Source organism: Saccostrea cucullata, unplaced genomic scaffold (genome assembly GCF_032062105.1).
Source record: "Saccostrea cucullata isolate Sc308-1 unplaced genomic scaffold, CSIRO_AGI_Scuc_v1 ctg170, whole genome shotgun sequence".
NCBI classification, from domain to species: domain Eukaryota; kingdom Metazoa; phylum Mollusca; class Bivalvia; order Ostreida; family Ostreidae; genus Saccostrea; species Saccostrea cuccullata.
In genome coordinates, this window is record NW_026931200.1 from 16,663 (window position 1) to 32,858 (window position 16,196).

At 33.6% G+C, this 16,196-nt stretch overlaps 1 protein-coding gene across 1 annotated transcript; it reads right to left on the minus strand.

Moving 5' to 3' along the window:
* Positions 1–10,379: 10,379 nt before the first annotated feature.
* Positions 10,380–15,921, minus strand: LOC134231765 (uncharacterized). Its single transcript, XM_062713732.1, has 5 exons — positions 15,743–15,921; positions 15,571–15,646; positions 13,996–14,107; positions 11,407–11,478; positions 10,380–10,893 (listed from the first exon to the last, which is right to left on the minus strand). Exons 1-5 carry the CDS (start codon positions 15,859–15,861, stop codon positions 10,433–10,435), a joined length of 840 nt encoding a protein of 279 aa, XP_062569716.1. The 5' UTR covers positions 15,862–15,921; the 3' UTR covers positions 10,380–10,432.
* Between the last annotated feature and the right edge of the window lie 275 nt (positions 15,922–16,196).

The following is a 16,196-nucleotide window of genomic DNA, read 5'->3' on the forward strand; positions in this document are numbered from 1 at the left end:
TATATATATATATACAGACCCTAAACCGTGCTACTACACCTCAGAAACGAACCGTACCGTTCCGCGCAGAAAGCGTACCGTACCGTGCACAAAGCGTACCGTACCGTCCACAAAGCGAACCGTTCCGTGAACAAAGCGTACCGTTCCGTGCACAAAGCGAACCGTTCCGTACACAAAGCGTACCGTACCGTCCAAAAAGCGAACCGTTCCGTTCACAAAGCGTACCGTACCGTCCACAAAGCGTACCGTTCCGTGCAAGAAACGAACCGTACCGTTCTTTGGTTTATTATGCAAACCACGCCCCCAATGATTTTTGACCAAATAATGACCAAATAAGTCATTTTGGTTTATTTCTCGCTACGGCGCCTGTGAAAGGAGGACAGAGGTTGTGTCTGCCTGTTCGAATCACCATTATCAAGTATCATGCGGCTGGATCTTCAACTGTAAAAATAAGGAAACTACTCGAGGCAAACTACAACTGCAAAACAACTAGACAGAGTGTGAGACGATTCCTTATTTGCTATAAATTAAATCAACTGGTTGTGTTTGTGGTCAAAGGTACAGTACAGGCCACGAGTTTTTCCCGCAGAACACGTACTTGGCACAGTGGACCTCGAACAATGTCGGCGTCTTTGAAGTCTCATTTTCATACTACAAGTTTTAGCAAATTAAATCATTTTTTTTGTTGAAATATTATCTGTATTTAAATATTCGTAATTTAACAATACAGATATTTAGACTAATATGGTAAGATGCCCCAAAATTCAATATAATTGTGCTCGTGCCCGGGGAAAAAAATCGCCTTAAATGTGCACATATACATTAATTCATGTTTCATAATCCTATAATTGTATTTGACATAAAAAAAAGTTCAATAGACTATAATACCACTAAGATAGAACACGCTTTCATGAATTAATTCCCTGGTTGTCTCTACTTTTGATTTTAATTCTGCTCATTTAAATTATTAATTTAAATCTTATCGGATACAAGATCGTTTTTGTCGTAAGTATGCATTCATATGTAGTACATATCAGATGCGTGATTTTACTGATGAATTATTTTGTAAGAATTTTAAAACATGTATAAACTGTCAAATTTAAAAAAGATCCGTATTAGACTCTCACATTAATTCTGTTAAGATTCTTACTATAGGCGAATCATTGATGCAGTTATACTTGCACTGAAAATCTGTAATCATGTAAAATATGGATTAAAATATTACATGCGGTAAACATGAAGAATTCTACTGAACAGACAGAGATAACAGTCTTACTAATAAAACTGTGATCAACTTTCACGCTGCATACAAAAATCGCCAGCGAATTTCTTGCAAATAAAATGTGCAAACTGCAGTATAAATATTACTTCATTCTGAAATACATCTTATGAAAAATGAAAAAAAAAACAGTTTGCGAAAAAATGAAGATATTATAAGGTTTGTTACACTGTACCCCATCCCCTTTCTAGAAAGCAATACGAATTAGCTGGTTAAAAGTTCTTTAAAAGTCTGCAAAATGGTACGTTGTTGTAAATTAAAATTAATCATTATCTACAGGAAATATTTTTATAAGTGTCTGAAAAAAAGATAATTTACTAAATAAAATGAAATTAAAAAACAATATCAATCCTCTTTCAAGCCATATTATGTTTGTTACCCCCCCCCCCCTTCTAGAAGGCGATACTTATGCGAATTTATGTGGCTTTTGTAAAAAGAGAAAATTATAATTCAGGGATACATGCTTATTTATTTTTGTCTGAAAAGGGATAATTTAGGAAGTAAATTTGTAATCAGTGTTGTGGTGAAACCTGGAAGATGAGTTTGCTGGATGTCTGTTGAATGATTTAATATACTTGATGTGGTCAGAACTAAATAATTTGAAAGGTGTGTTAAACACACGCCCCCCCCCCCCCCACGTCTCTCCGGTTGGGGCCCAAAATTTTTTTAGACAAGTGTGAACTATGAACTGACCAAAAGAATGTTTCAAATCACAGGAGAAATTCTTCCTGCGTAAACAGACTTTCAGGGTCACCTAGCGTCATGCCATTTTGATTGACAGGTGATGCAGGAGGATTTCATGCGGCAGCATGCATATACAGAAAACGGATTATTCATTGCACAATAGTTGTAAATGGGTTGATTAAATAGCATCATAGACTGATTAATTGTGACTTTGGCGATGTAAATAAAACGAAGAATGAGAATAAATACAAGTTTGTTTGTTTTTTTTTTACAGACAATGTACATGTATTAAGGGTTTGCATCTCTCTCTATCCTCTCTCTATCTCTTTCTCTCTCTCTCACGACATTGTTTTTATAGACTTAACAAGAATAGAACAACTTAATAAAATAAAGAAAAAACTTAATTAAAATAAAAATAATTACTTAATACACTGAAAGGATAATTGAAAACATAAATAATTGTCTGTGAAAAGAATGTTTTTTGTTACGAGAAAGCGCTCGGAAGTTATTGTATTAATTTCGTGTGTCTGCTGTTGATTTTTGTATTTATTTTGTTTACTGATATTTCTCTTCTGAAGCAAACATTTAAGAGATAGATCTACAATTAAAAAAAACAGTTTACATATCTAATTACTAGGAATAAAAATGAAGCAGGAAGCAGGAATAGTCATATTTATTTCTATAGATCAATCAATTAAAAATAATTTATATTATATGTGCATAGCGTTATATGTATAGAACAAGTATATACCCGGTATATATTAATTCCTTTTAATTATGTTACAACTTTATTTTAAAGTGAAAAAATATTTCGTTTAATTTTTTTCCTTTTTCAAATGAAGGGTCAGCATACGTAAAAATTAAATATTTACGAATTCTACATATATTAATACATATCTATACATAATGCCAAAGACATCGGTGGGATGATGTTTTTTTCTTCCTTTCATTTTTTTTTTTTTTTCATTTTTCCTCCATCACCGCTGTAGTGTAAAATGTTTAAATTGAAACCGAAAAATTAATTTGTTAATAGCTGAAATATAATTATATACATGCATTAAGTACTTCAAAAGTCATATATAACGTCACTTGGGTTTCTTACATGTTTGACTCACTCATCCATAAACAAACCCAAGCACATGATGACTAGTACCTTTATTTATCCACTCCAATTCCACTGCAAGTGGATAATAATTCCGGCTGAATAGGATTATTTGCAGTAGTAAGGTGTGCTTAATTTAAGTAACAATTTATATATGTATTTGAAAAAAATCCATATCACATTGAACAATATTTTTTCATATTTTTTACTTCCTTTAATCACTGTGTACAAACAAAGCAGGTCAGCACGCGTTCTTAAATCTTCGTACGATAATGAGGACGCCCACTTTGTTTTTACTGATTTTATATACACATTTATAGTCACTGTATGTTTGCCAATTGTTTTCCTTTCAACAGCAGTTGTATATTTACATTAGTAGCGTTAATATTAATTCTGATTATAATGTGTCTTTGATTGGATAACAGATGAGTTTTTATTGTATTTCCTATACTGCATAAGTCACAATGATTTGTGACAAAACAATTCGATAGACTTTCCGAAATATTCAGTATCGTTTGGAAGTGTATTTATGAAGATATTTTGTTATTTTATCATGAATGGAGAATTTAAAAATATTTACGTACAATTGCCAATGCAAATTCATTTTCACATAATAACCAATTTATGGAACTTCTCGTTCATTAACATTTTCGTGTACTATCAGGAAACCAACTCACAGTTCTTGTACTATCGCAGAATTTCAAGAAACCGCCTTCACTCTCCATTCTCATAAACAACACGACATTTAGGTATGTTGCACTTTGCCACTAATTTGACTTTAATTATAGAAAATACTTGTAATTAATTATGTAATAATTGATCATGAAATCCATAAAATTATTAAAAAACAACTTATTATCTGAATCAAAAATTCACAGCAGAATGAAACCGAATTATGACTATGATTAATATGTAAATCGTGATTACATAACATATTGCATAATTGATTACATAATATATCAAACATTCTTGTGGTCTGAAACCGCCATGTACTTGATTAAATTTATACTTTAAATTAAATTTAATCAAGTTCAGACCCCAAAAAAAAGAAGCAAAACAAAGGGGCAAAGTGCAGTTATACCTGTCAAATTAAAAAGTAATTGTACAATTAAGTCAGCAGAGATAAATATATGCCCTGCTTGTCCTTTTGAATGTCTGTATACACATGTAACACTTCTACAGATAGGAATAAACATATGTCCTACCCTGTACAAAATGAATTCAAGAGTCATAAATATACAACTAAATGAAAAATTCCAAGTCAGAGATAAACATATGCCCTGCTTGTCTTTCACAAAAGTAATTAAGTCTACTCAAGTCAGTTTATTACTAGAACTACTGCTACTGAGGGAAAAAAATTGGCCACAAGTGTACTGTTTATTTAATCCAAACCAGGGATATACATATGCCCTGGACTGAATATGTCATGGAAGGTTTATTCACCGACAATGATATTAACTTTGGTAAATTATGTCCGACGACATCATGTAAACACGTGTTCTTGCCTAGGTGGAACGTTTGTCACACTTCTGTAGGTTCTTATTTAACTTTTTTTTACGTTACTGTTAAAACATGTCACCAAATATTGTTTGCATCAGAAATTAAGGCGATCTCCAATGAAATGTCCAGGGTTGGTAATTTCCCCTTAACGCCGATCAAGATGGAAAAGGCGGAAGGGGAGGTATCTCTACTGGAAGTCTGTCTGGCCAAGTAGCCATTTCCAGGAATTGCTGTACCTTGGAACGAGAAAGATAGTCACATAGCAAATATTCTTTGCTTGACAAATGTCTTGCTTTGAATTAAATTTTAAATTCCAGAAAGTTTAAACAAGTGCTTGAATGTCAGTGTTAAACAAAATACATTTATTTGCAAGATATTTTGACCACGTTTGCACAGCAAGTACTATGTGATTAATTTTCAAAATATTGTGGTATCTCCAATTATCCCAATTTCTTTGAAACCACTGACTACCAAGCACTACAGAATATCCAATAGACCCTGACGCATTAGTAACCTGTCAGGCAAAAAACTTGGTAGATCTATTGTGATTTGAAAGCAAACTCAACCAAACATTGAGATATTCTTTTACTTTTTTTAATCTAATCTTATAGTATTGTTTTGTGTGTATGTTTAATTCCAACTGTCAAGTCTATAAAGTCTTATAAGAAAAGACCTACCGGGAAATACTACATTACATGCAAAATTTAATAAACCTAATAGTGACTGCATTTCCTTAAGCGTCAATTTTTGTTGTTGTAAACTTAATTCCATTTTTCGTAACACACTTTTAAAAGGATCTTATCATCCGGATGCCTAGATTCCATTTTAACTGAATCCAGTTCATTAGTTTGATTTTGAAGGTCCATAAACCCTCCCAGCTAAAATTTCTTTTCTATCTTAGAGACATTAGCTGTGAGTTTTGGAAATCAGAATTTAAATTCTATTATTCAATGCTCGGGCTTTCACCAATAAAATCCAGCCAACAATTTTGCCAATCTACTTACTTTAACTGGTGTCATCCCTTTGTTTGGAAAGGTTGGTAGATTCCTTGTTATTATTTGCTTGGGTGTGGAATTTTCTAAGGAAACGGAAGGGCTGCTGAGTTTGTTACAATGATTAAATGGGTGGTTGCTACCACAGTTGTAACACCTGTGTTGGAAGCGACAGGATAAACCTGCACGACACTGCTTCCCTGCATGATAATTGAAACAAGCCCCTTTTGGAATTGGTCCTAATGGTGCGTCTTCACTACTTACTTTTGTCAATAGATCAGTCTTGAGTCTAGCGTTAACATACAATTCCACATGAACATCCCCTCATGCAACCTGTCCTTAAGATACAAGCTGTCTAAATTCTGCATCATAATATTTCCAATTACCTTTGGCATCAGCAATGTCTCTTACTGCCTCTAAATGCTTGGCTAATTTTGACTGCTGTTCAGGATATTTTATACAATATATTGCTGCATACATGTTCCAAGCTGTAATCCAGTCATGCATAGAAGAAACAATTGACTTGTCTTCAGCATCGTTCTCAACCTGGTGAACGGTTAATTTCCCCTGAGAATTACTATTTTCTACTTGCAAAGAAAACTTACCTTTTTTCTGTTTTTCTTTCGATAAAAGTTTGACAAAATCAATGCACTGATTCGACCATATCTTAGACTTGATTTGGTCAGACACAAGAGCTTCTATTGGCACTGCTGTGCTGACAAATCCTGTTTGTCCCTTACCTTTAGTTGCTTCAGTGGCCTCGGGCAATACACTGAATTGAGAATTTACCGCGGCACTATTATCTGAGATGGTAATCTGTGGAGATGCTTGCACATTACTATTATCTATACTCCCCTGATTATCTAAATCCGATGATCTAGTGTTGACAACTTCTTTAATAAGTGTTGTTATTGAAGCTGTAACCCTTTCCGTGACAGTTTTGGTGATTTTATCCACCACATCATCAGGTACATGTACCGAGATTTGGTCTGCTACTAATCGTCTTTTCTTTCCTAGTCGGGAAGTAGCGGGTGGAACCGATCGTGCCCTACTTGTCTGTCTCTTTGGAGGCATTGTATATATACTGAAAATATATACTTTTAATTCTTTAGTGATGCTGTAAAAAGATATACTTCTTGTCAATAAAAATCAGTAGATATGATGAGATTTGTATTTTTAAGATTTGTCCTGTAAACAACGACAAATAGATAGATACATTTACTGAAATCCACTTTTTATTATTGTTATTTATTATTATTTTATATAAACTAGCCCTTCCGAATAAAACAGTTACACTCTAAAGTAATGCTGATTTCAAAAATTAAAATTAAAAAAATTATTGTCCTCAGGAAACACAAACAACTTGTGTTGATCCTTATGAGGAAAACCTCAATAGGGGAGTTTTTTAATATTGTCCTCGGGAAACACAAACAACTTGTGTTGATCCTAATGAGGAAAACCTCAGTAGAGGAGTTTGTAATATTGTCCTCAGGAAAAACAAACAACTTGTGTTGATCTAATGAGGAAAACCTCAGTAGAGAAGTTTTAATCAATATTGTCCTCAGGAAACACAAACAACTTGTGTTGATCCTAATGAGGAAAACCTCAAGAGAGGAGTTTTAATCAATATTGTCCTCAGGAAACACAAACAACTTGTGTTGATCCTAATGAGGAAAACCTCAGTAGAGGAGTTTTAATCAATATTGTCCTCAGGAAACACAAACAACTTGTGTTGATCCTAATGAGGAAAACCTTAGTAGAGGAGTTTTAATCAATATTGTCCTCAGGAAACACAAACAACTTGTGTTGATCCTAATGAGGAAAACCTTAGTAGAGGAGTTTTAATCAATATTGTCCTCAGGAAACACAAACAATTTGTGTTGATCCTAATGAGGAAAACCTCGATAGAGGAGTTTTAATACTAAATTGTCCACAAGAAATTCGAACAACTTGTGTTGATCTAAATAAGGTAAAATACTAGGAAATCAGAAATTAAAAAAAAATAAATTATAGATTGAAATAGATCGATCAGTAGTTAAGTCAATAAATAAACAAAATAAATAATTATTAATCAATTGATTAAGTACATGTAAATTGAATAAAAACATATTTCCTCAACAAAGAAATGAGCGTTTCTTGATTATAAGAACAAGCAAAGTTTATAATCAATATCAGAACTCTATCATCGTATCAACAAAAATTTATTTATTGTATTATTTTTTTTACATAAAATTTTATCTAAATCATTATTATTTCTGCGTTATGCATTTCTACTCTCTATCGGACAAAAGTTCTCTCTATCTTGTACACTTTAGATAGCATAGAAATGGCTTCAGCCGTCCAAAATATTTTATCACTTCCCAATGAACGCAGTGAGGTCATGTTGACCTACACATGTAAAACAAACGTGGCCAGTACTGGCCACAAAGGCTTCAACCTAGAATATAAGATAATCGAAAACGGACGCCATCAAACAGAAATTCTTGCAAAATTAAATTAGACTGAGTCAATTTAGAGGAAAGCAAAATGAATAACCAATATTCTTACAATCATTTAAGAATGAAAACGGAAAATTTACGTTTCCTACAGTAAGGCTTACTATCGCTACTATGATAGCGATTCTCGGTCAGTTTTATTTCTTTTTTTTTTTTAATATTATTCTACAGCAGCAAGTTATCCACATATGCAAATAGTATACAAAATAACAATAGCGATGGATAGCAATTATTAATATCAATAACAGCAAAATGTTACGCACTTCATCTTTGAAAGATTGTTAGATAAATAAAACAAATAAGTATGAGGAAAAAACAAATGTGTTTCCTTACCGCTTAAAATAATTTGAAGCTATCCAATACACATGTACTTTTCACGGCGTCCCAAAAGAAACTGAAAAATGACAACCAGGTCCAGATTTTTTACCGCGCACGGTTTTCATTGGGCGTTTATTAAATATTTACATTTCCAAGAATCGCTTGCATCTGCCTCTCCTAATTTGGACACACCAAAAACTTTCCAAGGATAATGCAAGCGCGATAACTCTTACACGCAGAGCATTCCAATGTACATAAAATATTTTAAGTAAAACTTTAAATTCATTAAGAGTAAAGGATGACTGCACTTAAGGATCTGTGAATTTTGCGTAAAAAATAACTTTAAAAACAGACATTTCTTTTCTTTGAATTGAAGGAATGATCAGCAAGTAATCTAGAACTTTACTTAATTACAAAAAAAAAGAATTAAAGTATGTATCTACGATATACGAATCTGTTTTTCAAGGCGGCATTCAGCACAAGCTCTTCAACCTCTGTACGATAACGAGGACGCCAACTTCTTAAAATGATTTTATACATGATCCCTGAATGTTTGTCTATTATTCTCCTTTTAACAGTAGTTATATAATTGCATAATTATCGTTGTGTTAAAAGTAAATAAATAGACAAAATATGGGTTCATACTTTAAAAGAGCTCTCTCTCTATTGTAACCAAGGACTGTGGCACATTCAATATTATAATTCATATACATGTAATAATATGATAATAATCTTTCCTCAGGTAATTTTTGAATAAAAAATCCCGTCATATGATTTATAGGTACATATAGCCTGTTTTATCTAAAAAGGAAAATGTGTTCGAACACGTAAAAAGTCAGCCATCGATTTAGAATTTTTTTTAATTACATCGATGGGTTCATTCCTTTGTGAATAATGTATTTGTTCCAAATAAACGTAACAGAAAGATGGAAAATAATCATCTCTTATTTTTAATACATGGCATTGTTATTCATCCAGTCTAATTCTAGATTCATTCTTGCGATACGTTAACTCCGCCTCTCATACATACATGATGTTCTATCAAGGGCACGTAAGTAGGTCCAGCACAATACCCTGGTAAAGGTATATAGCTTGATAAAGCCGTATAGCTTTATTAAGGCATTACAGATACCTTGATCAAGGTTTTTATGTAATGAAAATTCAAAATATTTCTTTAAAAATTAAATACTGAAAGTCGAGTTCTGAGTTGCTGACAGTAAATTCACCCATGCATATTAAGTACTCAAACACAATGAAATCGGTATAAAAGCATGTCGTGTGAGGAGACGTTCTTTTATGCAGTCTTTTTGATACAAGAGTGCTTTTCATGCACGAGTGGAAACACCGACAAAAACTCAAAACTCGACTTTTAGTGTTTATTTCTTTAAGATTTTTTCTTGAATTTTCATTACATGAAATACCTTGATAAAACTAAATACCTTAATCAAGCTCTATACCTTTTTAGGGTATTGTTATGGACCTGGTAAGTATATATAAATGTTCTGTAGTTGGGAAGCGTAAGAACAAAAACATGAAATCTGTTATTGCATTACAGTCTAAAATCATTTTTAACGTTTGAATTGGGTGTCTTATTGACAGACCACTGTAGTAAATATATAAAAATGAACCTAGTTCAGGATTTAAAAGGAACAGAAGCGACCGAAACAGACACAAAACACAGGGTTAAATGCAGTCATCCTTTTAAGTAGGCGCTTTATATCGAAGTACTGAGGGCATCGTAAAGCAGAGCATCCCCATCGCAGAGAGCATATCTATAAATAAATCAGCACTTGACATCAATTCCGATGCAGATATTGTTACTTGGGTTTCGTATAGGATTAATGCACTCAACAACAAACAAACACAAACACATGTTGCTACTTGTAGTACCTTAATGCATCCCCTTCAATTCCATTGCAAGGGATAATAATTCCGACAGAGTAAAAATATCCAAAGTAGTTAAAATTATACTTAATCTAAGTAACAATATATATTTGAAACAAAATGAAATCAATACCATTTCACATTAAACAAGTTTTTCATTTTTTTTAATTTGCTTTCATCACTGTGTACAAACAGCACAGGTCAATAGCTTTCCATTTACATAAGGTGGACATTCAAGAGAACCACAGACAGCTTTGATTGGATATAAAAGATTTCCGTTATCATTATCCCCGCCTCCTACAACGAACTCGGGATGTTCATTTAAACAGATGATTTCCTTAGGAGAGTTATTAATCGGAGCAGACATCAGGTACCCACCATATTGTTTCTTCCATCCCGGATAACATTCGTTTCTCCCTGGAATCATGACAACGGTGGAGTGGATATTACTTCTACACACTGCACACGTGTTGTCTTGGGTTGATGTTCCCGGTCCAGCTATATCTGTATCGAGTTCTGACCCATACATCTGATTATCACCACCAGTTGGAGACCAGTTTCCAAATATTGGATCAGGGGAAAGGCAGACATTGGTGACTGCTGCTCCCTTCGTGCTATATTCTGATCCTCCCAGATAACCTAAAATTGGAAACTAAGTGTTAAAACTTCTTAGTTTGCGTAGAGGTACTATTACATTAAGGTTGTAAATTAAATCGGATTGTAAATCATTTCAATAAATAAATATGTTACTTTAAATAAGTTCAGCCATAAATATAACTTTCGTTTAACTTATTAATAAGTGTCGTCCGCGTGACGAAGTGGTTAGAGTGTCTGCTCTATCTAGAGTCGCAAAGTAAGGAGTTGATTCTTACATCGTGGGTTCGAATGCCACTAAAAGACGTGGAGATCGGTTTTTCGGAAGAGACTGTATTAACCGAGGACCCGTGTCCCAGTAGCGCTGGCACGAAAAGATCCCTCCCTGATCAATGGCCCTCAGTGCCGAGTATAGGACAACATTTGCAGTTTTTCACCGGCAAGTGTTGGCGTTTCCATATTAGTGAAAAATTCTCAAGAGGGATGTTAAAATGTATTAATCAATCAATAACAAGTAAATTCTTTAGTTATGTACTTATTGACTTGCATTTCTCCTACCTGAATATACCAACTGAGATGTGTTGTCTGGACATCTTGGTTTGCCCCAGTGAACAAAAATAGCACCACCACCTGTAAAATGATTGTACACTTAATTACAAATTAACATTGATTTTCACTTGTAAAGATGCATTGATTTCATTTTATTGAAACCATATTTAAATATATATATATTTTAATTGTTGATTGATTGTGTTTTCTGTAGTGTTCTATTTGAGATATTTTTGACTTATAAAATGTTAAGTTTTTATTTCATTTACATTTTTATACGTGTAGTTGTATTACGTTCAGTAAGACATTCAAGTAAAAGTTCGCCTATCTGGACGACACTTAGAGATAATTATAAAAAATTGAATGTCGCTATATTTTAAATTACCGTTTTGACCTCGTTATCGCCATTTTCATGAAGGCTAACGTAGTTTTTTTCAGATTCAGTTTACTCAAATTCAGGTGGACAAGTAATACATGTAGTTATTTGCTGTAAAATGACTTTTTCCCTGTAAATCGAACCAGAATACCATTTTGAGTTTTCTTGTGAATGTATTACTTGAATAATTTCATTATATGATATTGAGGACTATTTTGATATTGTATCATAGATGCGATATTTTCCCTTTGAAGTTGCCTCAATGTTAAATCCAGTTAAAATGAAAGGGGGTGGAGCTTAAGTATGCGTTAACTTACAATGTGATGACTTGTTATTGCACACTTTTAAAATGAAGACGAAGTGCTAACAAACATTTTATTTTTTTTTCACAAACCAACAAAAAAAAGGTTGACACATGTACTGTCCTGTATGATTTAAACAAATTTTAAAATTTTTCCTGCATTAAGCCATGTCACAAGCGTTTGTCTCAAAAAATTGAACGAAATTTTACAGTTTTCAAATTGAAAGTTGTTGGTCAAATTCGCCATTGCCCTGTTGTCAATTTGTTTTGACGAATTGCTTCTAGAGGCCATAGACTGCAAACTCTCACAGACTTTTTCCAGCGTATTTTCAGTACACATAGGTTCTTGGTTATCATTTTCGTCATACGGAGTTTCCATTTTCATTGCTTTCGGCGCAGGAGGATCAAGTATTTAACTGACATTCTCTGCTACCTCTGGACATGATCGTTCCGCACTGCTCGGTCTGACCTATGTCCGGTTCGCTCCATGATCGCCTATTCATCCATTCCAGCGCTGTATAACTGGCTAACACAGATGCGCTTTCCACTGTGGTTAGTAAAGTTTCCAAAGAGACCCCCCTTTTTGCAGATGATTTTCATGAAGCTTTTAATCTTATTATCAACAACAACTTGTGCACCATATCGAATAGGGTTCCCTGCAAGTGGACGTCTGTAAAACTCTCCCTCATTTCCAAGTGCTGATGAAAATAGTCGGCTATGCATCGATCTCCTTAAAATAGTAACAAAAATAAATTTATATTCATCAATGTAGGTTGTAGATTTTAAGGTAGGAAAATCAATCTAAAGGAATAATACCGTACCTGGTTGACAATAATGCCGAATGTCTTTACTTTGCAGAGATAGGTGGACAAGTCCTCCCTTAAAAGTCTTGTTTGAACCGCCACAAAAGTCGATGTATTTACCTCGCCCATCCTTACCAATCGTTACGTTTGCACATGTCAAGTCTCTATGCTCATCAAATCTCATTTTTTTTCACTTTCACATTTGATTAAGATTTTGGAAGCATCATTCCCTCGAGAAGAATCTATTTTAAGCTTGAAGTAGGCTAATATTAAATTTATCGCCAAGAAAACATTTCGAACCATGAAAAGTACACCGCTGCAGTGAATATTTTGATAGAAAATAGTTAAAATTGACCATTTTCCAGATTTGATTTGAAATACATGTTCAGATCGAAGTTTTGGTACATGGCTATCCAACATTCGGAAAACAATTTGCATTTCACCATTTCACTGCTGCAATTAATATATTTCAACGAATAAATTTTGAGGGGATCAAAGTTTGGATAATATTTTCTTTTACGTTTACTATTCTATGTTTCCAGGTCAAAATATCATGGTTTGGTGCATCTTTTGGGTTTCCATTCGATTTCGATTCTGACATTTATTCTCTTCATCGGAGGGAAACATGTTTGCCTTAACAACGCAAAATATAAACTGGTTTTGAAAAGTTGCATTCTTATACTGTATATTAATACAAGCATCCCCCAAAATCCACATGTAACTGTCCATTCGTTAGACAAAAAACTTTTGTTATTCGCATTTGGAAACACTGTGGCTATTCAACAAATTGCTGTGCACCCCAAGCTTACCTATAACTGTCCATTTTAAACAATGAACTCATTGTATGTGTGCTACCTATTTGCACATTTCTTTTTTAATTCTCAGAACAAAGAAAATCATGTTTTAAGTAGGAGAATTGCCTCACACTGTCCATTCTTTGAGAGAAAGTTCTTTTTCTCGCAGAATAGACAGTTTTCAGCCTTTCTCATTTACATAATTGTTTTAAAATTTTCCTAACGAACAAAAGATGAAATGATAGTCAAGTTGAACATAGCAAACAATTTGGTAAGCATATCATCGCGTGTGGAGTCCTATATTATTAGTGTATTAAAGAATACTTGTCGTATGATAGTTGTCTTGTAGATCTTTTAATTTGATTGCCTGTTCCAGTAGACGTGTCTCTATACTATGCAGAACGTTTTGGTCAGTCAGCAAAAGTCTCTTATCGATCTGAAATAACAGATATGATAACACAAAGATCAAATACAGTGTACTAGCATTCTTAAAGGAGAGGCCAATGGGCCTTATAGATCACCTGAGTATCATGTAACAACTTTCCAACAATAAAATGCATTTTCACTTTATAACCAGTTGTACATCTCACCCCACTGAGACCAAATTTTACCATTTGGAATTTTTTAATACAAGAGAGCAGTTTTAAAAGCATTAATCTGTTTTTAGACTATGTACTCCCCTCCCCCGTACCCCTGATTTAGGGGCCATGATATTTATCATTTGGTAGAGGCACCTTTTTTCAACATAAATATGTACTTAGATGATATTGATATGATACCCAGGAGCAAAGTAAAATATTTTCAAAGATATCACGCATTTTCACTAAATAAATATTAGAACCCCGCCCTAACACCAGAACCCCTGACCCAGGATTCTTGAAATTCATAAATTGGGAAGAAGCATCTTACTTCATCATAACTTTGTGGATATTTCATTAAGAGAGGAGAGGTTCTTGAAGGACTTTGTGCGTTTCACTGAATAATCAATAAGGCCCCACCTTAAAACCACAAAATTTGACCTTGTGGCCATGAAATTCACAATTTTTAAGAGGTTCATGTACTCTTATGCAACATAACAATGTACACTTTACTTGGTTGGTTTACTTAGTACCTAGGAGAAGATTTCAAAGAACTTTCAATATATAATCAATAGACCCCCGACCTAACACCACAACCCCCTTACCATGGGCCATGAAATTCACAATTTAAGAAAAGACAACCTTATTTAACATACAAGTTTCTTTGTACTTGGTTAGCTTTTAATGAAGAAGTGTTTTTAAAAGAAAAAAATGCGATTTCACTATATTTTCTATTTAGCCTCTACCTAGCATTAGAATCCCTGACCCATTGGCCATGAATTTCACAATTGTGGTAGAGGATACAATTCTATTTCAATCATACCAATAATTTGAATGCTTGATGTCCAAGAGTAAAGAAGAAGATTTTTAAAGATTGCATTTATTCTAGTGGTTTTGACCCCGCCATTCAAGCCCTAGGGGAGACAGGGATCATGAAGTATTCATAATGTTTGTTCCCCTTCACAGATAAATGTTTTGGGCCATAATTAGTTGAAATTTGTTCGGAGGTTGCAGAGAAAAAGCTGATTATGTTCAAATGTTAACGCGCGACGAACGATGCACAGCCGAAGAAGACGGTCGAAACAGATGGCAATAGGTCACCTGAGTTTATCAAAGTGATCTAAAAATCAAATATATTATATTCTTAATGATGATCTGCCTTATATTTATTAGTCATTCCAATGAAGAAGGAGTGACTGAAGATTTCTTTTACCGTCTAGTCCTTTGTCTATAAACTTGACACACAAGGTCTTATCTTAAACAATTACAGATATGCTACTTTTTCTCGGATTAAAAAAAAATCCTGATGCTTTTTTCTTACCAATTTATGGTTCTCATTATCTAGGTCTTCAGCTTTACCAAGTCCAAATTTCCCAATCACATCCCATATTTGCTTTCTGAAAATCCGAACACAAAAGAAGGAGGAAAATACAAAATCCGCAATCACATGTAAACCTGAAAAGAATTTTTAAAATGTTTAAAATTCTACATACATTTGATTCTCCAATGATTTGATTTTGTCCTCACATGCTTTGCAATCATTGTTCGTGGTAGCAGAAATGAAATGAACGTATAGGAAAATATATAAGAATTGCGCCTTCATATTCGTCATGGTTTTGTTAACGTTACTGATATGTATGATAAGGAATCAAATCTACGAAAGACGTGCAATTTTCGAAAGGTCATTTACAAGTTTGTGGTTTCGATATGATAAAGAACCTTCACTTCTGCAACGATCAGAACTCGTGACATTTCAGCTATAACACATGAGCATCTCAAATTGACTGAAAAATGCCAAAAATGGATTAATTATAAAACTATTTAAATAAATATTAGCTAAATAAAATATGTTCATATAAATATATATTTTGTATACTTGCCGTTAGACCGCTGGTATATTTCATTCAATATCCGTTGGCTTACTTCTCTCATTGAGAAACACCAATT

Coding starts and splice junctions, on each gene's coding strand:
- LOC134231765 (XM_062713732.1), bottom strand. CDS start 15,861: ATGACGAATATGAAGGCGCAATTCTTATATATTTTCCTATACGTTCAT. Junction 15,647..15,742: donor AAATCATTGGAGAATCAAAT/GTATGTAGAATT, acceptor TCGGATTTTCAG/AAAGCAAATATGGGATGTGA. Junction 14,108..15,570: donor ATAATGAGAACCATAAATTG/GTAAGAAAAAAG, acceptor CTGTTATTTCAG/ATCGATAAGAGACTTTTGCT.